The 21,640-nt window shown below is 52.7% G+C and overlaps 1 protein-coding gene across 3 annotated transcripts in view; it reads right to left on the reverse strand.

The window, feature by feature from the left end:
* Positions 1–3,275: 3,275 nt before the first annotated feature.
* Positions 3,276–21,640, reverse strand: part of COL18A1 (collagen type XVIII alpha 1 chain) — a 128,421-nt gene continuing 110,056 nt past the window's right edge. For all 3 annotated transcript variants that reach the window (XM_074189938.1, XM_074189937.1, XM_074189936.1), the window contains 23 exons: positions 21,119–21,172; positions 20,591–20,626; positions 19,849–19,938; positions 19,175–19,204; positions 18,995–19,021; positions 18,553–18,615; positions 18,258–18,311; positions 17,236–17,262; positions 16,563–16,616; positions 16,068–16,142; positions 14,602–14,679; positions 13,651–13,693; positions 13,139–13,201; positions 12,185–12,228; positions 8,976–9,107; positions 7,660–7,804; positions 7,464–7,537; positions 6,982–7,113; positions 6,258–6,290; positions 5,621–5,941; positions 5,161–5,358; positions 4,185–4,300; positions 3,276–3,652 (listed from right to left, as the gene is read on the reverse strand). In XM_074189938.1, the coding sequence (XP_074046039.1) occupies positions 3,436–3,652; positions 4,185–4,300; positions 5,161–5,358; positions 5,621–5,941; positions 6,258–6,290; positions 6,982–7,113; positions 7,464–7,537; positions 7,660–7,804; positions 8,976–9,107; positions 12,185–12,228; positions 13,139–13,201; positions 13,651–13,693; positions 14,602–14,679; positions 16,068–16,142; positions 16,563–16,616; positions 17,236–17,262; positions 18,258–18,311; positions 18,553–18,615; positions 18,995–19,021; positions 19,175–19,204; positions 19,849–19,938; positions 20,591–20,626; positions 21,119–21,172 (2,106 nt within the window). In that variant the 3' untranslated portion in view covers positions 3,276–3,435. The remainder of the gene's footprint in view (positions 3,653–4,184; positions 4,301–5,160; positions 5,359–5,620; positions 5,942–6,257; positions 6,291–6,981; positions 7,114–7,463; positions 7,538–7,659; positions 7,805–8,975; positions 9,108–12,184; positions 12,229–13,138; positions 13,202–13,650; positions 13,694–14,601; positions 14,680–16,067; positions 16,143–16,562; positions 16,617–17,235; positions 17,263–18,257; positions 18,312–18,552; positions 18,616–18,994; positions 19,022–19,174; positions 19,205–19,848; positions 19,939–20,590; positions 20,627–21,118; positions 21,173–21,640) is intronic.

Below are 21,640 nucleotides of genomic sequence, written 5' to 3' on the forward strand. Positions count from 1 at the left end.
TGGAATCAGGGAGGGCTGCAGTGGCAGAATGAAAAGCTTAGGGGGTCACATTTGAGGTGCCCGTGGAACAGTCAAGTGGGAATGGCCATTGGGCAGTGGAGATGTGCAGCTGGAGCTCAAAAAACAGGATGATTCTTTCAGACATTGCTAGGGGAGTCACCTACATAGAGAGGAGAGAGTGAAAAAAAGGAAGGAGAGAGGGAAGGAGAAGAGGAAGGAGGGAGGGAGCGAGGAGGAGCCAAGGTTCTGGATGGCTGGAGGCCCTGGTTTCTTCTCAGTGAAGTAAGGAGTGAGGTTCTCTAAAGAGAGAAAGAGAAGAGATGGGGAGGAGTGGGTGCAGACATCATCATAGAAATGGGAATCATTTGTTTCACCAGCTGAAGTAACTGGGTCCTCTGGCCCGGAGAAGGGAGCCTCCTGGTGGGTTGGGCAACCTGCTGCCCAACTGGACAGTCCTGGCACTGGAGCAGAGGCGACATGGCGACTCAGCAACTGTGATGTAGGGGAGTTCTTGTTCAGGTGGGGTTGTGTCACATGACCAACCCATGGTCTTTCCAGCTGGAAACTTTTGCCACCCCGGTACAGCCCCCCAAGGCCCTGGCCCCAGTGCTCCCCAACCAATAAGTGAAGGCACCAGCCCGTAAAAGAGGATATTTTCCTTTATTCAGTGCCTCTCAGAAGATGGTCCTGGCCCACAGTGGATACATGTGGGCACACATGGGAACACACACACACACACACACACACACACACACACACACACACACGCCTTCCACAAGCGTCAGGTGGCATCCTGTAGAGTGACACTGTACAGCAGACATGGATACAAAGGAAGTATCAGCCTGTTTTCTTGGGTCTTTACAGAAACCTCAACATGGTAAGAAGGGGGAGCAAGGTGGGGGTTCTTGGCGCAGCTGAGGGAAGCCACCATGGTGGGCCTCCACAGCCTCTACTCGGTTCCAGCAGCAAATGGGGAGACACTAGGCATGGTCTACTAACCAACAGAAACACATGCCCACCTCATCCAAACACCGATTCTATTTGATTTGTGTTCTTGAAAAGAAAGCTTTTGAGGGGCTCATTTGTACCCACAATCAGTGAATCAGTGGTGGATGATGATGACCACCCTCACCCTGGCTTGCAGGTCCCTTGCCTTCTGCCTGCTCCATCTCTGGCACAGAAAAAGATTTTTATGAAAAACCCTTTCCTCCATTGGTTTGTCATGTGTATTTCTTTTAGCTTTCAACTCTCAGCATGTTCCCCTTGCCCATTGTCTGCCCTTCGTCCCCCTCCCACCCCAAAGGTCCTGGCCTTGGGCCCTCCCAGGAAATCCTAGAGAGAGGTTTTCACATCTGCCTAGATGCAAGTGGACCCCTTTCCCTTTGCTCCTGAATGTTTGAGAACTGTGGCCCCTAGAATGAAACCATCTGAGGTTGGGGTTCTCTCTGGGGGCCACCTCCTCTTGTCATTATCTTTTATAAGTCCCCTCCACCTTAAAAAATCCCAACTACTGCTCACAAAAGAGGCACTAAGGAGGGACAGGGAAGGGAGAGACAGGCCCAATGGCATTGCTAAAGGCACGATTCTGATTTCCAGGATCAAGCCTGAGAACCTGCATGGAGGAATGGTCTTTTTCAATTGTCCTTGGCAGGCTTTCAGGGACACACCAGGATCTTTCCTAAAGGGATACTGGCCTTCCAGAATGGTCAAGGGGGCTGGGCACTGTAAGGGTCTATGTCAGGCCCCCAACAACAGCAGGGGAGTGGGCCACTCAGCTTGCCAGAGGGTCAGCTGACCAGGGCCCACAAGGGGTGGCAATAAGATTAGGCTCCCCTGGTATGGCCAAGCTGGGGGAGAGGAGGGGGCAGGGAGCTTCAACAAGAGGCCCATGTAGGAAGAGGCCAGAGTTCAGGGATGTGGTCAGCCACTAGGGAAGACAGCATAAGCCTGGGGGAGTCCAGATTCAAAAAGACCACCAGTCCTCCAAAGCTGGGAGCTGCAGGGAGCCCTAGAAGCCAAGGATAACCAAAGCAGACTGCACCAGGCAGGGCACTTGCTTCAGTTTTTCTCCGGGGATCATAGCTCATTTCATGCTGGGCTGGGCTCCCCTTCTCCTTCCTAATCATTGGGTCTAATAGCTTTCCTTTTGAACAAACAAATGAACCACGTTCCATATGGGAATTTCCATACTGGGAATACTACCAAGAGTAACCTGGCCAGGACTCTGTCCTGTCGAGGCTGCTAGACACACCCTGATGCTTCCAATCTGGGGACCCTCTGTAGCCTCTTGCAGTGCCCATGAGCTCAGGGGCACCTAAGGGACCATAATGATGAACCCTAAACTTCAAGGGGGTCCTCAAAGCTACCCCTAGTGCTCCTTGAAACTCACTGGTAAACCTTCCTAGTGCCCTCTTGGCCCGGCTTCCTCATTGTCCTCATCTGTGAAATGGAGACATTGCTGCTTATGTTATCTACCTCTCTGGGTCTCTGTTGAGGAAGGAAGTCTGTAGCAACCTTGGTGGACTGTCAAGGTGCCATCAGAATGGCATCTGGGATGATGGTGGTTGGATTGGGCAAATGGAAGGGTGGCTAATGTCCTGAGGCAGCTCCCACCCTGAATATCTGGGTGGCTGGGGGAGCCCAAGGGGTGATGCTCCTCTGAAAGAATCCCAGCATCACCCATCCTCCAGGAGCTCTGGAGGCACCTGCCCAGATTAGGAATCCCTCACCTACAGGAAAGGCACCAAGACAGAAAGCCTGTGGGGTGGGGAAAAGAAGAGAAAAGAGGGGAGGGAGGGAGGGAGGGAGGAGAGAGAGAGAGAGAGAGAGAGAGAGAGAGAGAGAGAGAGAGAGAGAGAGAAGGAGGGGGAGGGGAGAAGCTTTCACTGAGGTCAAGTAAAGCCCTTTATCTCCTCTCAGGGAAACCTCCTGCTGGTCACCACTATCAAAGCACCCTTTGGTCAAGGATTCTAATGGGAAAGGGGAAGCCAGACAAGGGGACTGCCCCAAGCCAAGATGCCCCAGGGGCTCATTGATGCCCAGTCTATCTGAGGAGGGTCCCCCCAGAGCTCCCTGAGTGCAGAAGGGAGAGAGAGCTAGGCACGCCCTCCCTGTCCAGCCTCTGGCCGGGCCTGACAGAAGGAGCCCAGCAGACCGCCTGTGTCTGGAGCGCAAACCTGGGGAAGGGGCCTGAGGAGGCTGGCCGGGGCTGAAGCTGGAAGAGAGGAGGGACACACCTTTGGGATCAGGCTTTCTGTTTTACATTTTTTTAAAAATACACTCTTTGGCTTCTTTTTATTTCTTCAGTGATTACATGAAAGTCGGGGTCGCGCAGGAAACAGCTGGCCCTGAGGGCCAGGCTGCCGGTCTCTCCCTGACCCTGTCCCTGTATGCCCTGCACCTGTGCATGGTCCCCTTGCCCACAGGAATGGGCTCCTACTTCCTGGAGGAGGAGGTCATGAAGCTGTTCTCGATGCAGAGAACGATGAAGGCGTTCTGGCAGCTCACGGCCTTCTGTTCGAGCAGTTTGCCGGAGAACAGCGACGATGCCTGGCCAGTGGTGGCCCCTTGATCCGTCCGCCAGGTCTCACAGTAGCTCTCTGTCAGTCGGCGTCCCTTAGTGTCAGAACCATGCCATACACTTTTCTGTGGCCTGTAAGACACACCAAGAAACCAGAATGGACTGGGGCCTGGCTCACTTAGACCCCTGGATAATTCTGGGAGACCCCAGATACACAAGCTTCTCAAGGGATGGGCCCCACTTGTGCTCCGAGAAAAGAAGGGAAATAGGAGTGGATGGGAAAGGTTTGTGTCCCATCTGGAGTCCCAGAATGACAGAATCATCTCAATTCAAAAGGAGCCCAGAGAATGGGCTGAGAAGCCTCTCTCCAACATCCCAGCTCCTGCCCCTTCTAAATTCAAGGCTCTGGGGTCCTTCAGCTCTCAATAAGTGGGCATCAGGACTCCAGGAAGGAGAAAGCAAAGACAAGCCCCCATTTCTTGTCTTTCCTTTTTTTCAGATGCCTCACTTTGGAAGCTGGAAATTTAAGGAAATCCCAACAGGGCCCTTCCTCCACTCACTTGGTCAACAGAGACTTGTGCTCGGGTTCCAGTAAGGCCCCAAAAAGAACCTCTGTACCCCTCACACACCTTGAGGCTGGAATCCAAGGGAAAAGGAGACTCACCAGGCAGAGTTCTGGAGGACATCCTTGCCGTCAAAAGAGAGGATGCGTGAGCCAGGCTTGAGCTGGCCCTCGGAGCCAGAGAACAAGGCCTCCCAGTTGTCAAAGAGGATCTCATCCTTGATGGAGGAAAAACACCAGAAGAGATGTGGGGAAGAGCCCACGTAAGAACTCTAGCCCAGAAGGCGGACACAGGGGGGTTCTTCCTCAGCTGACCCCGCGTCTGGACCATCCACTAAAAACCCTCCTGTTCCAACAGGCCTGAGGTCCTAGAGGAACACTGAACATCCACCAACATCTGGCCACCAATGCTGCCAGGAGAGCATAGTCAACCAGCACTGGGGGCCTGGCCGGTCGACTGGTTCAAGGTCCAGGACTCCTAACCTGGAGGCAGGAATCTCGGTGTGGCTGGGTTTTCTACTTGGATAATGGTTGGCCTTCCACTCACTCCTCTAATAAGAACATGACTGTAAGAAGGGGTCCTTGAACTTCACTAGCCTGGCCACCCCTGGGGGTCAAGACACCCCCAAAGAACCCACCAAATCATAGCTGCTTGAGCTTAGCAGTCAGGAAGACCTGGATTCAAATCTGCTTCAGACACTTTCAAGTGGTGACCCTGGACAAGTCCCTTTTCTTCTGTAAAATGAGGAGTGAATTTGACCACCTCTAAGGTATTTTTGGTTCTAAATCTCCATTATTCTGAATGCAGCACTGTTTCTGATGTGGTAAGACAATTGAACTGGGAACCGTGAGATCTGAGTTCAAGTCCTGGCTAAGCCCCTTGTCAGTTGAGTGAATTTGGATGTAGCCCTTTACCCTGGGCCTCAGTTTCCTCCTCTGTACAGAGGGAGCCCTCTCTCCTCAGGGGGAAGGTTTCCTGTCCCTCAGAGTTCACAGTGGGAGAGGCACCTGGTCTGCAAGCAGCCCGCCCAGAGGTTAAAGGTGGTGTGACATTGTGTCATGTGTGTGGGCAACCTACCTGGAGGTTGAGGATGGGCACATTGCTGCGATCCGCCCTGCGGACAATGCTGTAGAGGTCCTGAAGCCTGGAGGACAGGAAGGCCCGGAAGGTGCCCATCAAGCCTACTTCCCGGGCCTGTTGGAAGCACTGGAAGTCAGCCCCCCGGATCCCACGCATACTGCCAGTCTGGGGACTGTTTAGAGCGATGAGATGAAGCTGGAATGAGAACAGGACAAAGCAACAGTCTCAGAGGAGCTGCATCCATCGGTCAGGTGGTCACTAGGTCAGCAGGAGTGAGCCTCAATGACCAAGGTGAGGGAGCCTCCCATCCTGCGGGACTGGAAGTGATGTGGACACCCCACTGGGCTGGCCCTCGGGGAGCTTGTGGTCCACCTGCACAAGCCAAGGAAATGCAGGCAGAGCCCTCTTCAAGGCCCTGGAGTTGGGCTGGGAGCATGTGGGAGCCAAAGACACTTACGGCAGGCTGGAAGTCACGGTGGATGTGCACCGGGGAGACCGTGGACTGGGCGGACCGGACGTTGAGGTAGGAGCCATGGGAGGCATGATGCAGGTAGTGTTGGGGCCCATGGCGGTGGTGCTGGTGCTGACTGTGGTGCTCAGGCAAGTAGGGGTGGTTGACCTGGATGTCATCGGCTCGCCAGGGCTTGGCTGTTGAGGGTGGATAGCCCCGGCGAGGATAGGGGAGGTTGCCGTCTTGAAGGTGACTGGAGCCCGATGGGGCAGAGTTTCCTGGTGAATACTCAAGGACAGGGGGTTGAAGGACTGCCACCTCGTTATCCTGGGGAAGAGCCACAGAGCCCTCTTAGCTGCCTCAGCCAGACTCCAGGCTGGGCCTCTGCCAGAGCCGGAAGCAGACCGTGTGCACATGCCTACATGAATATGTACATGTGTGAGCATATATAGTTGTGTGGCTATGTGGCTGCGAAGCAAGTATGGATGCCCAGGCAGAGTTTTCAGCACCAGTGTCTGGCCTGAGCATGAACAGGGGACCACAGATACAACCCGAGCCCAGTGTGGAGGCCAGGGGAGCTTGCTAGGGAGGGAATAGGGAGCCCAGTCAGTCCAGCTCAGGACCAGCAAAGGTTCATACTTACCGACCCCCGAGAGAGCACGGTCCGGGCCTCCAGCTGAAAAGAAGACAGCCATTGTTAGGTCATGTTTTCTGGGTCCCTGGTGGGGGCCCGCCCTGACTAGGGGTCCCTGTCAGGGTCAAGAGCACCCACCAAGCTGTGAGAAGCATAAGAGGCTTCTGGAGGTGGGAGAGGCCTGGACACCCTCCACCCCCTCCCTTCTTGTGATTCTGCTCTCAGTTTCCCAGAGGGAAAGGACCAGGCCCAGGGGCCCAAGGGTCTTGGGGGGCCCAGCCCAGCTGACAAAAAAGGCTTATCCAATAGGAAAGGAAATGGAAGCTTCCTGGCTCTGTGGTCACAGGATCAGAACTTGAGCCCAGCAGGTGTCCAGTTCTCTTTCCTTGACCCAAGCCCAAAAGGGACCCTCTGGCTTCAAATCTGTGACCCCAGGATGGGCAGAGCTCCTCAGAGGAAGGACCACCTCCCTCATGTTTCTGTAATCCCATGACACTTAGTAGGAACTTCAAGAGCCAACTTGGCATCTAACAGAGGTGAATGAAGTCCTTGGAGGTCTTACTGGATCCTCGCCGTAGCCCTGGGAGGGACCTGCTTGTCCCCATTTTACAGCTTGGGACCCTGAAGCCTTGCCTGAGGTCCCATGGCTGGGAAATCTCTTCACTGGGTCCTCTGGCACCCTGTCCCATGAAGCTGGCAGGTGAGGAAACCCGGGCCCCCCTTGGGGACTCACCAGGACTTTCTTGAAGCCGTTGCGCACGCGCAGATACAGCTCTTCCTTCTCTGAGATGTAGACCAGCCAGCCCTCAGACACCTCATGGGCTTTGTTGACCATGGTCTGGTAGGTCGTCCAGATTTTCAGCTGCTGCAAAAATGAGCCCGAGACCATATTGGTGCCCCCAGAAAATGGGGCATGGATCAGAGGGCAAGAGAAGGCAAGGGACTCGCAAGAAAGGACAGGGGGCCCCCAGCACTATGGGGGCGCAGCTCACCATGCCAGGAGGAGGCACCATCTTCCCCAGGGACAGAGCTGCCTTTCCCAGGTGACCCTGGGGTATGATGGGGGCCAACCCCAGCTCTAGGCCTTACTTCTTTGGGGGAGGCATCCTGGCAGCCCAGAGTCAACTCAGGGTGGTGTCTCTGGGGGGCTTTGTTCTCAGAGGGGGGCCTAGCCTGCCATGTAGACTTAGAGGGTGATCTTTATTTAGTACTCACCCCTGATGATGCCCCTGAAGCACCTGGGGGTCCAGGGGGGCCTGGGGGGCCTGGAGGACCAGGAACACTGATAGCTGGAAGAGAGCCATGCCCTGGAATGAAGCCAATTTCCCCAGCAAGGCAGCCCCACATAGAGCCCCCAACCACCACCCTCCCTTTGAGCCATGCTCAGAATGCTCTTCCCCAGAGGACTCACTTTGCCTGTGAGGTCCTGGGAATGACGGTGGTCCTGGGGGCCCAGGAGGCCCAGGGAGGCCCTGCCGCCCCTCATAGCCTATGCCTGGAGGCCCCTGAGGTCCTGGGGGGCCAGGCTGACCCCTGATGCTCTCTCCCTTGGGACCCTAAACAAGAGACAGGGAAACACTTGCATGTTGCAGTTGCTTTTCGAGGTCAGGACCCCAGGAAGCCCCTCTACCATGAGGGCCCCTGAATCTGCAGATCCCCAGAGCCCCAGGCCACCCCCACAAACAAAGCCTGTAGTGCTAGGTGGAAGCTGCTGTATGAGTCCCAAACTGCCCTTGTGGCAAGTGATGACAATCCCAAGAGAGTATGGCCCAGGCCCTGAGTAGGCATCTTAGCTGGGGCCGGACCTGCAGGTCCTAGGTGGGTGCCAGGCAGGCTTTGGGTGGGCATCTTAGCTGGGACTGGACCCTGCATGCCCTAGGGCTCCAGGCAAACTTGGGCTGTGTTTGGAGGAGTTCTGGGGCTCCCACATGTTTTAAGGGGAATGGGGGGTCAATTAAGAAGGGCTGATGGTCACTCTCCTAGGACACTGTTAGTGACCCAACACATCCAGGGCCTGCACATGGTCAAAGGGCTCATTGTATACTCCCATCCAGTCTGGAGGTTGTATAGGCACAATTCAAATAAGCATGGGCTAAAGAGGAGACCACTGGTCAGCCCGGCCTCCCTTGTTATTCCCCAAGCTCTTCCCAACTCTTGGTTATTCTGGGAATTTTCTATTCTACCAAGAGGCACCATCAGGATCTGCCCTGGGGTGGGGGTGGGGTCAGGGAAAGTCTGGCTCCAAACACAACCCAGTTTAATCCAATATTCACTCTTGGGGGGGGGGGGGTAGAAAATAGTATTTTCTGTTTTCCAGTTATGTGTAAAGATAGTTTTCAACATTCATTTTTAATAAGATTTTGAATTTCATATTTTTCTCCCTTCTCTCTCCCAATGCCCCCTCCCTAAGACAGGGAGCAATTGGACAGAGGTCATACATGTAAACATCCAATACTCTATATGTAAGACCCCAGAGGGATGGCTGGCCTGGCAATGGGCACAGGCATTTACATAATGCCACTTTTTCAGGATGCTGCCTGGCACCCAAGGTGACCTGCAGAAGCATTTCTCAGGACCTCTCCATCTCATCTTCCTTCTCCCATATGCCATGATTCCTTAGAGTCTGACAGAGGGCACAAAAATGCCTCCCCCTCCTCACCAAACCTTGAGGGGAGGCCCATGGGGGCACCCAAGGTAGGTGAGGCAGAAGATAGGGCTCAGTCTTACCGGAACACCAGGGTATCCTGGGGGGCCTGGGGGGCCAGGGGGACCAGGCAGGCCTGGGACTCCAGAGCTGAAAAATCCTCCACTGCCAGGTTCACCCTTTTCACCTTTCGTGCCTTCTTCTCCCTTTTCTCCCTGGAGACAGAAGAAAGCAAGTGAAGGAAGCCAGGACCCTTGGCGGGGGGGCGGTGTTGGGGGACGTGACTTCCCTCCAAAGGACTCTGTGGAATCTCACCCAATGGCAGCCGAGGGAAGTTGGAGGGAGTGCCAGCCAAAGGTGCGCTTCCCACAGCCAAGGGGCTGAGGCTTTCCGGTCTGCCCCAAACCTGGCCATCTCTTCCTCTTAGAATCTCTTGTGTCTGACCCCTTCACTCCATTCACATACCCATCCTCCATCGGAGTCTGACGCCAGGGCCCCATCCTCCACTGAGCCACCAAGACAACAGATCCTCATCTGACCTTGTCGCCCCGTGCTCTGGGATGACCCCGAGGCACCTTCTGAACTCCCTTGTCCCTGCCCCCCCATTGATCTAGTCTTTACTGTTAGGGCCCTTGGAGGTCTGCAGAGCTCTTTATAGATGGTGTCTCCAGGGACCCTCACCAAAACCCTGTGAATTATCCCCATTTTAGAGACGAGCAAGTTGAGAAGAAAGGATTTGCCGAGGGTCACCCAGCTAGCTGGTGTCCAAGGCTGGAATGACTCCAAAGTCTATTTCTTGTCCTCAAGGACCCAAATTGACCTTCTCACCCCCTGCTCTGTTTCTCTTCTCCAAGCCTTTGCAATAATGCACTCCATGTTCACCCCCACCTGCTCAAGTCTGGCCCACTGTGAATCCCTGTAACCACAGGGGCCTTTCCTCCCTAGCTCCCCCAGAGTTCCCATCTTTCTCTGTCTCCTAGGTCTCCCTTGAAAGAGTTGTGTTAAGGACTGTTGTGTGTGGGAGCACTGTAAATTATCTTCTCCTGGTGCCCTTGAGCACCAGAACATTGTTTTACTAAGTGCCATGGGAGTGGGAGTGGACTGGGGACTGGGAAGGATATTTAAGCACTTATATTTGGGTGAATAAATGGAGACCTTGGTGTACAAAGGGAGAACTTGTCTTCCTTGTCTCCTGCCCCCTCAACGCTCACCTGGGGAAGGTTGAGGGAGTCCAGAAAGCGACTCAACATATGGCACCCATACAGGGACAAGAAGGTGGAATCTGAGTGAAGTCCGGAATAAGGACCAGCAGATACAAGCAAGAGAACCAGGCAACATCTCAGAGCAGAGGACTCCGGAGAAAGTAACAGACTGATCTGATACTGGGGGGCTGATTTTAAACAAGGAGGTGTAAAGTGAAAGTGAGAAGACAAACAGTATTCAGCATTGAGGAATCAGTGGGAAGTGGAGTCTCCTGAGGCAGTGCCGCAGGGGACAGAGCTTCTTCCTCAGCAGGAGTCCATACCAGCAGATGCAGAGGACCTGCTTGCTGCTCCTTTCGGTCCTGGCTGCCGGCCTGATTGTACTATGTGCATTAAGCACAATCCAACCCCCTAAATCTACAGTCAACTTTGGAGACTTTTGTCGCTAATGTAGACGCTGCCGCAGGCCCTGACTCCGACAATGAATTTCACTCTCTGTAAAGGTTCTGACTGCTGTTCACAAAATGCAACAACTTCAGATTGTCCTGTCAACAACTCAAGTAATTGCAAAGGCTCTCTCTCATTCTCTGCTGAGGGAGAGGGGAGGGAGAAGGGAAAGCTCCCTTTTTGGAACTTCGAAACTCAAGCTTATGTCTCAGATGGAATGCAGGCTTCACTACTCAGACAAGACCCCTCTAAAAACTTATTCTAGAAACCAAGGGACCCCCCCCCCCAAATGCCTTCTTCCTGGTTTGGGGAGGGGTGGGTGGGCAATGACTGTTTTTCAATAGGCTATTGATTGGGAAGCTTCATGGTTCAATTAGTTAAGAGAAAAGGGGAAGAAGACTTTGTTTCTGGGACTGGGAAATTTAGATTTCGTCTTTCGAATGCAGCCTATGCTTATGGCTGATATTTTGATGTGTTGTGTGTGGATATGTGTGTTTAAACATCTACAGGTCATTTTACATCTCTCCACTGGCCTGGAGAGCTGGGAAAATGTTTCTATATTCTGAGATCTGGTACCATCCAGGGGATCAGTCTCAGCTTGATGAATGTGATACAAGAGAGTTGTTTCTGTTTGTGTTCGTGTCCAAACTCTGAAATAGTTGGGAAAAGTTAAACGTTGCTCCTTTCAGTTGGGTTTGGAATTTGATTGCTTTGAAAGGTTTTTTTGTAAACAAAAGAAAAAACTTTGTAATCTGTCTGTTTGTAAATTGGGGACAAAATGTATTTCAAGGAATTTTGGAATACTGGTCTTTACTATTGTTTAATTGACATTTGTTTATACTATTTTTGAACTTTTGTTTACAACTTATGGGGCATTCATTATGTAATAATTTTGTTTCAAAAAAAGACAAGAAGGGGGATATGTTAGAGACTGTGTGGAGCACTGTAAATTATCTTCTCCTGGAGCCCTTGAGCACCCGAATGTTGTTTTACTAAGTGCCATGGGAGTGGGAGTGGGTTAAGGACTGGGAAGGATATTTAAGCACTTGTATTCTGGTGAAAAAAGAGACACCTTGGCATACAAAGAACTTGTTTTCCTTGTCTCCTGCCCCTTCAACATTCTCCTAGGGAATATTGAGGGAGTCCAGAAAGGGAGTCAACAGAGTTGGGGTTCCTAGAGAGGGAAGACTTGGGGTCAAGAAGATCTGAGTTCAAATCCTATCATAGATTTTTACAAGCCACTTCATGACTATCTGTAAGAAGGTCAATGGTGCCAAGATGATCCCAAAAGATGGTTTTACTAACCTCAGGTTAACTAGAGTGTAAGCTGTCTGAGAGCAAGAACTGACTTTTGATGGAGGGGGGGTGTCTTTGACAGCAGGTACTCAATACAGGTTGCCCATCCCACTCAGGTGACTGGGAGAGAAGGGCACTTAGGAGGAAGTTGAGTCTTGACTAAGGGTCTTAGGGCCATGGAGGCCCACGCCTGACTAGCCTAGACTCCCCCATTCTGATGGACTTAACCCAGACATGGGGAGCATCTTCCCTGCCCTCATGGGCCAGGCTTTCAGCTGGGGGCACCCAGGAGGCTGGTAAGGGATTGAGCCATCCAGGGGCCTTGGAGAGAAGGGGTTCTCACTCACCTTCACATGCTCAACCAAAGTGCTGAAATCATATGGCAGGATCCCTAGTGGGGAGAGAAGAGATGTGGCCATTAGGGGGGCCCAATCCCCTGCCAAGTCACCCTCAAAGGCCCTGGCTCAGTTCTCCAGGGTGCATAGGATCTGGAATTCTTATGGGGAAAAATAAGAACAGGCCATTTATCCCAAAATGAGGAGCACCCCAAAGAGAGGAATGCTCCTAGTGAGGAACGATCATCCTGAGCCTGGGCACCCAAGAAGAGGTGCTGGGGAGCTCGGTGGGGGGATTTCTATGCCAGTTTTAATGGTGTGAGCTAGAGAGAAGTGGTCTGGTATCTGCCTGGAGCCCTGCTCCTAGCTCCTGTAGGCATGGTACCCATGCCTACACCTTAGTGTTGGGGCCTCAGGATATCCCCAAGCTAATATGTCCTCCTGGTGCCCTCTGTGAGGTGTCAGGCTCTGAGTCCCCTGGACCAGGACTTGTGGGATACTATGCTCTGAGCCACCCTGGATTGGAACCTCTGGGGTGCCAGGCTCTAAACCCCCCAGACTGGGACTTCAACTTCCAGAGCCCTGCCTGCTGCCAACCCTCCCTCAAAGGGACCAGCAGGAGAGCCTGGTACATAGCCTCAAAGACCACTGATCATGCCATGCTCTGGGAGGTTAGATGCTGATCTGAACTAGGTTCAGCTGTTCAGCCTGGGCTATCCTGGGTCCCTGAGTCTGGGGTGATTCTGCCATTCCACGACTCTCCTGCTGACCCCACCTACATTTTCACCTTTAGTCCTGGGGCCTCTCCAGGAGCTGAGGTTGGAAAGAGAGCTGGAAATGATAGAAGAGGTGCCCATGGAGGCCCTGCTGCTCCCTGCCACCCTGAAGGGCACCATACTCCATGGAATGGCAGCTACCACAACCCCCATGTGCCAAGGCCAAAACTAACAAAGCATTCAGGCTTACCTGGCGACCCAGCAGGTCCGGCTTCTCCCTTATCACCCTTGGGTCCAGGGGCACCTTGGTAACCTAGGGCAGGAGAGAACAGATGTTAAAGACCTGGGAGAGAATGTCCTTCTTAGGGGGCCCTGCAAGGCTAGAAATAGAGTTCAAGGATGTGCAGCATATGACAACAGACAGGACAACTTCAAGACAGCAGGGAGGTGGCCGTGAGAAATCATGGCCCCTTCTGCCCCTGGGAACCGGAGGGTCTTTTCAAAAGGGTGGGGTGGACACCACTACTGCCCAATCAGCCACACAGTGGGGGCCCAGTGATGCCTGAAGCACCCCTTATCTTTGAGGACAGTGTGGGAGGGAGGTACTTGGTCCCTCCTACAATCAGGTCATTAATGCCTCCTTCAGTGCATTGCCGTTGGTGCGATGGGGAAAAGGAGGGGAGGGAGGGGGCCCTGCCCTGGCCTCTGCCCCAGCCCTCTGGCATCCCCTGGAGAATCCAGGACCCTTCCCATTCTCCTTACCTGGTAATCCTGGGGGACCAGGGCGGCCAGGCTCAAGGAATCCCTAAGGTGCACAAATAGAAAGGAATTGGAGACCTGTTGGGAAGTCCAGATCCCAGGGGTCCCTCCCTCCCAGGGACCCTCACAGAATCTTCAGGCTCCCCCAGAGTCTGCCTTTTCCCAAGTGGAAGCCCAAGACCCAAGGCGTCCCCCAGCTCTTTCTGAATGATTTTGTCCAGCTCTGAATAGGCAGCAAAGAGCAGAGCTTGGTGGGCACATGCCGCTCCCTGGGAGGTCACTCTGACCCCACTCTTTGGGGCCATCCCCTGGGGTCACTCTGACCCTAACTCCTGAGGTTACCCCTGTCCTTGGGGGTCTCCCCTACTCTCTCCTCCCCAGAGCTAGAGATCCAGAAGCCCCCCTTTGAGAATGGACCCTTTGAACCCCTGGATGCAATAGTATCAACCAGAAGGATGAGAGTGATGTGGGCCAGCATTAGCACAGCAGCACTGTGGCAGGGCCCTGGGCTAGGGCCTTACACTGTCTAACTTGAGTCGCACAACCCTGGGAGGTTTGTTGCTCAATCATTTCAGTCATGGCTGACTCTCCTTGATCCTACTTGGGGTTTTTTTTGGCAAAGATCCTGGAGCTGTATGGTCATTTCCTTCTCTAGTTTATTTAAAGATGAGGAAACTGTAGCAAACAGGGTTAAGTGACTTGCTCAGGGTCACACAGCTAGTAAGGGTCTGAGACAGGATTTGCATGCAGGTTTTTCAGACTCCTAGCTGCCCCAACTTCAGATATGGGGCAGTGATTGAAAACAGTTTTCACAGCTTCCAAGGGGGCTGGTCTTGACCTCTTCTGAGACTGTGAGGCTCTTCCCCCTACCACCTGCAGAGGTTCCAGTTTCTCTCTGGTTTCTGGGAAGGGGGAGCAGTGTGACCAGATATGGCAGAGGGAGGGGCTACTTACATTATTGTCAAAGAAAGAAGTTCCAAAGTTGCCCGGGGGCCCTGGGGGGCCTGGGGGCCCTGGGAGTCCAGGAAAGCCCTGAAAGAGGAGGGAAAAAAACAATGAATAAACGGCCTGGGCCCATGAGCTCCCAAATCTAAATAAGGGGAGAGGAAAAAAACCACGGGAAAAGAAACTTCAAGCAAACAAATGAAATGAAAGAATTGGAAAATGAAACAAAGCCTGGGGCTGGGGGTGGGGGGGATTGGGGAGGGTGGCTCCCCTTGGGAGGCCTGGCCAAGTCCTGCATACCAGGTTTGGCAGTCATTGTCAGAGTCACTTGGAGGCAATCCGCTCTCATTACCAGATGGGCAGAGGAGGATGCACCCTGGCCCAGCTAACGTTGGACCCTCAGCAGAGTGAAAAGGAGGCCACTGGCCCAGGGAGTCGCAAGCCAGGTGCGGCCCAAGCCTGAGGACTATGGGAAGGCTCCCAGGCACCCACAGGCCTGCCCTTTTCTTTTCTCTGCTGGTTAGCTCAGACTAGCTCCCACAGAGAAAAGACTGGGGAGCCAGCACAGCTGTTTCCAGTATTTAAAGGACGGTCCCCAGGAAGAGGCAGCCTCACCCTGCTTGGTCCAGGACAGAATGAGGAAAGATGGATTCAAGAGGCCAAGGGGCCCATTTGGGCTCCATCTCCCTGGTTTCCTGATCATGAGGGCTGGCCCAGAACTGAACCAGTGCTTTGAGAAGGGGCAGAGGCTTTCCCACTCGACCACTAGAGGAACTTCCCATGGCCACTCAGCCAAGTGGAAGATGATACCACTTGGGCCCCTTCCCACTCTAAGACTGTGATTTTCTCATTGACTCAATTAGACCCAATCAGGCCAGTGACAAAGATGTAGTTTTTGTGGTTCCAGGTACCAACTCAATACAAAATGGAGTCCCCCTTCTTCACTATATCATTTGTAATAGGACTAATGACATTTGGTTCCTGAATATGGGTTTCAGAGAAATCCTTGAAGAGAGAAGGTGTGGCTTGCCCCCTCAAACAAAAAGGGTATGGCCACCACCAGGCAGGAAAGCCTTTCCCTGACCTCCCTTGCCCAGACCTGGCCAGGCTGGGTGATGTGGGATGTACATGTGTTGTTGAAACTCTGCCATCATGTTGCATAGATTCATAGAATCAAGACCTAGGGGGACCCGAGCCCACCCAGTTCCTGGGGCCTAGAGAAGGGAAAGCACTTGTCCATGGCATGTAGAACCTGCCTGAACTTCAAAATAAGGTTTAAGATTCCAAATGTGACCCTTGAGATTCTGCTCCTTACCCAGCCCCAGTCCCATTGTTGCCCAGTCCCTTGTCCTAGCAGGCCTCTGAGAGTCCCCACTCAGTCTCAAGCCCCACACAACCATCTTCCGTTCCCCATCTTTGAGATCCAGGCAGACTTCCACCACAGATCCTCAGCCATCAGCCTCCAGAGTATTTACCCTTGGTCCTATGCTTCCCTTGACATCTGAAGGCTCCCCCTTCTCCCCTTTCAGTCCATTCATGCCTGGGCGGCCCTGAAAAAGAGAAGGTAGTCAGTAGAGTCAACTTCTTCCCCACTTTTCTGTGAATGTCTGAGGCAAACAATGATGGGGCAAAAAAGGACATCAGGATAGCCCCAGGGAAGGAGAGGGGGTAGAAAGTGGACTTGGCTCCTAATTTCTCACAAGATCTGTGCCAAGGCCTGGCACTTGGGGATGCCCAGGATGGGTCATCTTGGCACCTCCGTGAGCTTCCTTGATAACACCCCCCACTGGTCAACTCTCTAGGCTCTCCCCAGGGCTGCAGCCATGCCTACGCCTGGCCTGCCAAGCACCCCTGTTATTGTCCCTCAGTAGCAGCAGCCCTGGCTCTTCACAGCAAGCCCAGGGCAGGAGACAAGGGGAACACCAAAGAAGAAACAGAAGACAGAGAAACAAAACTGCAACCGTGCTTACTGGTCTTCCCGGAATTCCAATTTCACCTTTGTGTCCAGGGCGTCCATATGGGCCCTAAAGTAGAGAAACGACATTTGAGAATTGCCAGAAGCAAGGGTCTTATTCCAACACCAGTGCTTCAGAGGACTGTGGAACTTGACATGAAGAGATCCTTAGAGTCCCTGAAGTTTTACAGTTGAGGTAAGGCTGAGGCTCAGGGATGTCACTGGTAAGGCCCTGAAAACCATGAATTCTGGCCTCTTTGCTTTATAGAGCAAGAAATCAGTGGCAGACGGATGGAGTGACCTGTCTGAGGTCATCCACTGAGCTAGCAGCAGAACTGAACCTAGAACCTAGGGCTCTCGATTGCCCTTGGGTTCACCAGTACCATCCAATAGTCCCTCTCTTATATACACTTTGGAAAATGACTAAGGGTTCAGAATGAAGCCCCATGGCTTCATGGAGAAAGGACCCAGACCCATGGAGAATGACTCAGTCTCCATGGAGAACAGGTGCATCTGTGACAGCAGGGCTGGGGACCCTCCTGTACATGCTGCTGCCACTACAGCTACTAATGCCATGGTTCAGAGGGTGAGAGAGGGCTGGGCCTCAAAATCAATGCTCATATCACCCAGGGCAGGTTTTTTAAACTCTCTGAACAAAGTAGGGAGAGGGTAAAGATATTCAGACTTACCGGGGGCCCCCTGTAGCCTTGGTCCCCCTGTGCAAGAAAAGCAGGTCACATTAATACCATCAATCTGACTGTCCTCAGATCCTCCCCACAAGCCCTTTTCTAACCCCTGAGGCTCCATCTGGAGATTCCTGTCTCTGTAAACTGTCTCTTGCCCTTCCCTTGGACACAGACAGATGCCAGGACACCTGCCCAAGAGTCTACTATGAGCCTCAGAGAGTCATGTGGGCAGCTCTCCAGTGGGTGGGGCTCCTGCTGCCCCGCCTTGCATCTAATCATAGATCCAGACCCTGGACACCCGGCTCGGTGGGTTTGCCCGGAGGCAGTCCATGATTTCAGCACCATGGACAGCACAGCAGGCACAGGACAAAAGGTAAAGGGCAGGAGCTGCGATCCAGGTGAGACCCAGGAAGGTCCGCAGCTCTGGGACACGAATGCATTCAGAACCCTTGAGGTCAATCCTTCCTTTCAGAGGAAGAAACTGAGGCCCAGAGAGGGAAGGGTCTGACCAGCTAAGCATCAGAGACAGGTGTGAGCCAGGGGCTCCCTCCCTTGGATGCCACTTGTGAGTCAGTGCACAAGACTCATGGCCATGAAGGAGTTAACTGAGTCTTGTGGAAAAGTCAGGCCCTCTGAGCAGGCTGAGAAGGAGCAAAGGGAGGAGGCTTCCTTCCCTCTGTGGCCCTTCCTTTCCTGGAAAATAACAGAGGGACCTGGAGAGCACGGTTAGGCCCAGGAAGGAGTGGACAGAATCTAGGGAGCTGTCATTTCCTGCCCCTTTGTTCCAGAAAACCCCAAGCCCAGGGGATGGAGGAATGGGACACCTCCACTTTCTTTGGAAATCTGCCAATCTGTAGGATTCCTTCTCAGTAGGTTCCAGCTGGCCCACCTCACTGACTATCAGGAAAACTAATCTCAGCTCCCTGGCATCCCCAGTCATGAAACCCTGGGCCCACAGCAAAAAAGGGAGGTAAACAATTAGGCTTATCTCGAACTAAATCCAGACCAGACCAATTCCAGCTCACCTTGGCACCTTTCTCGGCAAGTGTGAGAATGCTTCCTGGCTCGCCCTTCTCCCCCTAATGTTGGGAAGGAAAGAACAGACAAAGATTAAAAAGGAGATTAACTAGGAGGGCATCTTTCCATTGGGCAGAGAATATGATTTTATTTCAGTCCCAGAGTCAGAGCCTTCTCCAAAAGGTTTAAAAACTCAAGAAGGATGAGCCCCATTGAATAACTGAGGAAACTAAGGCTCTTCGAGGTTCAGTGACTGCAAGGCCACATTCTTGCTTGCTTCCCACTGCCTCTTGATTCTCTTACCTTGGCTCCCGGGAAACCCTGTGGTCCTTTAGCACCAATATCTCCCTTTGGACCCGCTGGGCCCTGGAAAGGAAAAGAATTGATTCAGATGTGATGGAGATCACAAAGCACCTGCCCCTAGTGCCCCATTAGGAGGCTAATGACTATTTGGAGGCATCTACCCCTATGGTACTAAGAAACCACACGGTAAAATGCTTCTATACCCACTGCTTCCAGGTATCCACTCCCAAAGGAGGAGAGTTGGCTGGGAATGGTCATTCCTACTTTATTAGAGCTGGAAGTTGGTGTCTGTCACCCTGAAAGGATGCTGCCAGTGTAAAGTCCTGACAAGATCTCATACTCAGGGTCTAAAAGTGGGCATGTGGACAGAGACTGGCTGATACTCTTGGCTTCACAAATGTTTCTTGGGTGCAGTGGTAGACAGAGAATAATGGCCACTTACCGGGAATCCAGCATAGCCAGGTCTGCCCTGTGGGAAAACCAACAACCAATGTTACCTCTCAAGGAAGTGTCCCCATGGCACCCCACATTCAAGAAATCGGGAGATGGTCACCCTGGCAAGTCCCTTGGTCAGAAAATGGTAAGACCTCAGGAAAGCCGAGACATAAAATGGGCTACATACCTCCTGCCCTGGTATGCTCGCAAATGTTTTCTTTAAACCGACAGAAGAGAAAAGAAAAATTAGATTTCCAGTGTTCATTTCATGGTGTCCCCCACCCCAGTAGTCAGCCAAAAAAGCCAAGATCACACATTTGGCCCCATTTGGGTCTTCTGATATTCTTTAGGTTTGTTAGTCTACTCCAACAGCAAAACCCCTGCCTGCCAAGGCTGTTTGTAGGAATAAGATCCCCTAGAGGTGGCTGTTCCTGATGACTTAATTGCCTAGCCTTGTTTGCTGCACCCATCCCTCTAGTGACAAACTTTTCTGAATCGGGAGAGCATACTCTCTGCCTTGGCCAAACACCCCCCAAAGAGGAACAAGTCATCTGAGTACTGAGCTGCCCTCCTCTGGGCACTGGGAGCATCACAGTCTGAAATGAACTCCCTAGTGGATCACAGGGTACACTCACAGCCCTTGTGCCCAAAGGTATTGTATAAAAAATCCTGTGGTTTGGGTCCTTCCACCCAGTGGTCCACATGCCTCTTACTTAGGCTGCATTGATTTTGTTTGCATAGAAGTGAGAGGGGCAGGTCCATATTCCTCTATGTTGCCAGAGGAGGGCCTTCTGCTGCAGGGCTCCTCATAGCACAGCTAGGGAGAAAAGAAGAGTGGCAGGACCTGAAAGCCAGACTTACCCCCTCCTCTGATATGTAGGTCACCTCTCCTGGAGGCCCGGGAGGCCCAGGAGGGCCAGGCTGCCCCACACCATCCTTCCCTGGTTCTCCCTAGAAGAAAACAGGAAAATCCTCTCAGTTTTTCTTGCCTGAGAGCCAAGTTCTCTGTCAGTGACCCAATGGCTGTTTGGACTTATCCTTGTCAGGCTGGTTTGAAAGGGACAGAAAGGACTGGATGAGAGGAGTAAGCATGGGCTGGCTCAGGCAAGACCACTGCTTCCTCCTCCCCCTGCCCATAGGAGCTGCCCTCATCTCACTACCTCCCATCACCTCAACCCTAGCCCTGACCAAGAAAGGAAATCAAATCCCTCCCCAGGGGGTTTGGCCTTAGAACCTTGAATAGAGGGGTGATTGGTAACCACCGTCCAACCCTCTTTACAGCCTGCAGCTACTACTCTGGGCACAACTAGAAGCAACCTTAGAGGTCATTGAAGTCAACTTCCCCATTTTACAGAGGGAAAACCTGAAGCCCCATAGAATTAAAGGGACTTGCCCCAAGTCATACAATCAGTGAGTGTCTAAGGAAGAATCTGAACCAGAGCATCTTCCATCCATTCCTCAAGATGCTCACATCCTGGCCACAGGCAAGACTCTGACAGCCCCTGGAAAACCTATGGCAGCCCTGGCAAGACTTTGGCATTGGAGTGGGGTGCTGTCCAAGGGTCAAAGGACAAAAAAGGGAACACCAACATCTTTGCCCTACCTTCTGCCCCTGGCTTCCTGGGTCTCCTTTCGGCCCCTGCAGTGAAATAAAGACAATCATTCTGACAAGTAGAAGGTGAATTCTGAAGCTTTCCAGAACAGATCTAAGAGAGACAGGGCAATACAAGGAATAAGGCCCATGGGCTCATAATCCTTGAGCTGGAGGGAGTCAAGGAGATTCCAGGGGCTTCCCTAACCATGGTATATCTCCCAGAGAAGCACACAGTAGGTGCTTAACATTTGCTGATTGCTCTGATCAATAAAGACACACCAAGAGTTCCTCACTCCTGCTCCACCATGCAACTGGGGAGCTGGAGGGAAGAACAACTCCTGGAAATTGAGGGGAGGGGTCCCCAGAAACCATATTCACTGGGGTCAAGGTGGAAGAGAATCCTCCATGACCCTGCCCTCAGAGAGTTGGGGGCTGGGTACGAGATGATGCCAGTCAAAAGACCCAGAGCACTGTGCTCATTCTTCTGAGAGTTTCCTTCCTGGCTGCCCAGGCTCCTGAGCTCCTCTCAGACTTTACCTGAGGCCCAGGTCCGCCTTCACTCCCAGGTAGTCCAGGAAAGCCGGAATCTCCCTGAAACGAGGATGGAAACAGAGGTGAGCACAGACCCTTACCAAATGGTAGTCATTCTTCCAGTTTGCCCTTCCTAGGAGAAGTGACCCCCAGGTCCCTGCCACAGCCTTTTCTTTGACTTGGGTGGGGGATTGACAAACAGCTGTGGACATTCCTTACCCTGATCCATAGCTCATCATACCCCAACCCCATCCATTCCCTTGTCCTAATTCTGACACCCCAAATCCTACAGGTCCCCCCCACCTCCAGGAAGGGAAGTGACTTGTCTTAAAAGTGCAGAGGGAGGAAGGGGCAGAGGCAGTATTTGAACCCAGGACTTCTGACTCTGAATCCAGTGATTGGGCTTTCCATGGCACCAGACTCTCTTCAGGAGGACCCTGGTCATATTACCCACTTTGTTATGCATTCAAGGTCTTGGGGCTCTATGTTCTCCCTAATCCACACACCCTAAGTTATGAACTCTCTGCC

The sequence above is a fragment of the Macrotis lagotis genome, chromosome 5 (assembly GCF_037893015.1).
Source record: "Macrotis lagotis isolate mMagLag1 chromosome 5, bilby.v1.9.chrom.fasta, whole genome shotgun sequence".
Taxonomy (NCBI): Eukaryota; Metazoa; Chordata; class Mammalia; order Peramelemorphia; family Peramelidae; genus Macrotis; species Macrotis lagotis.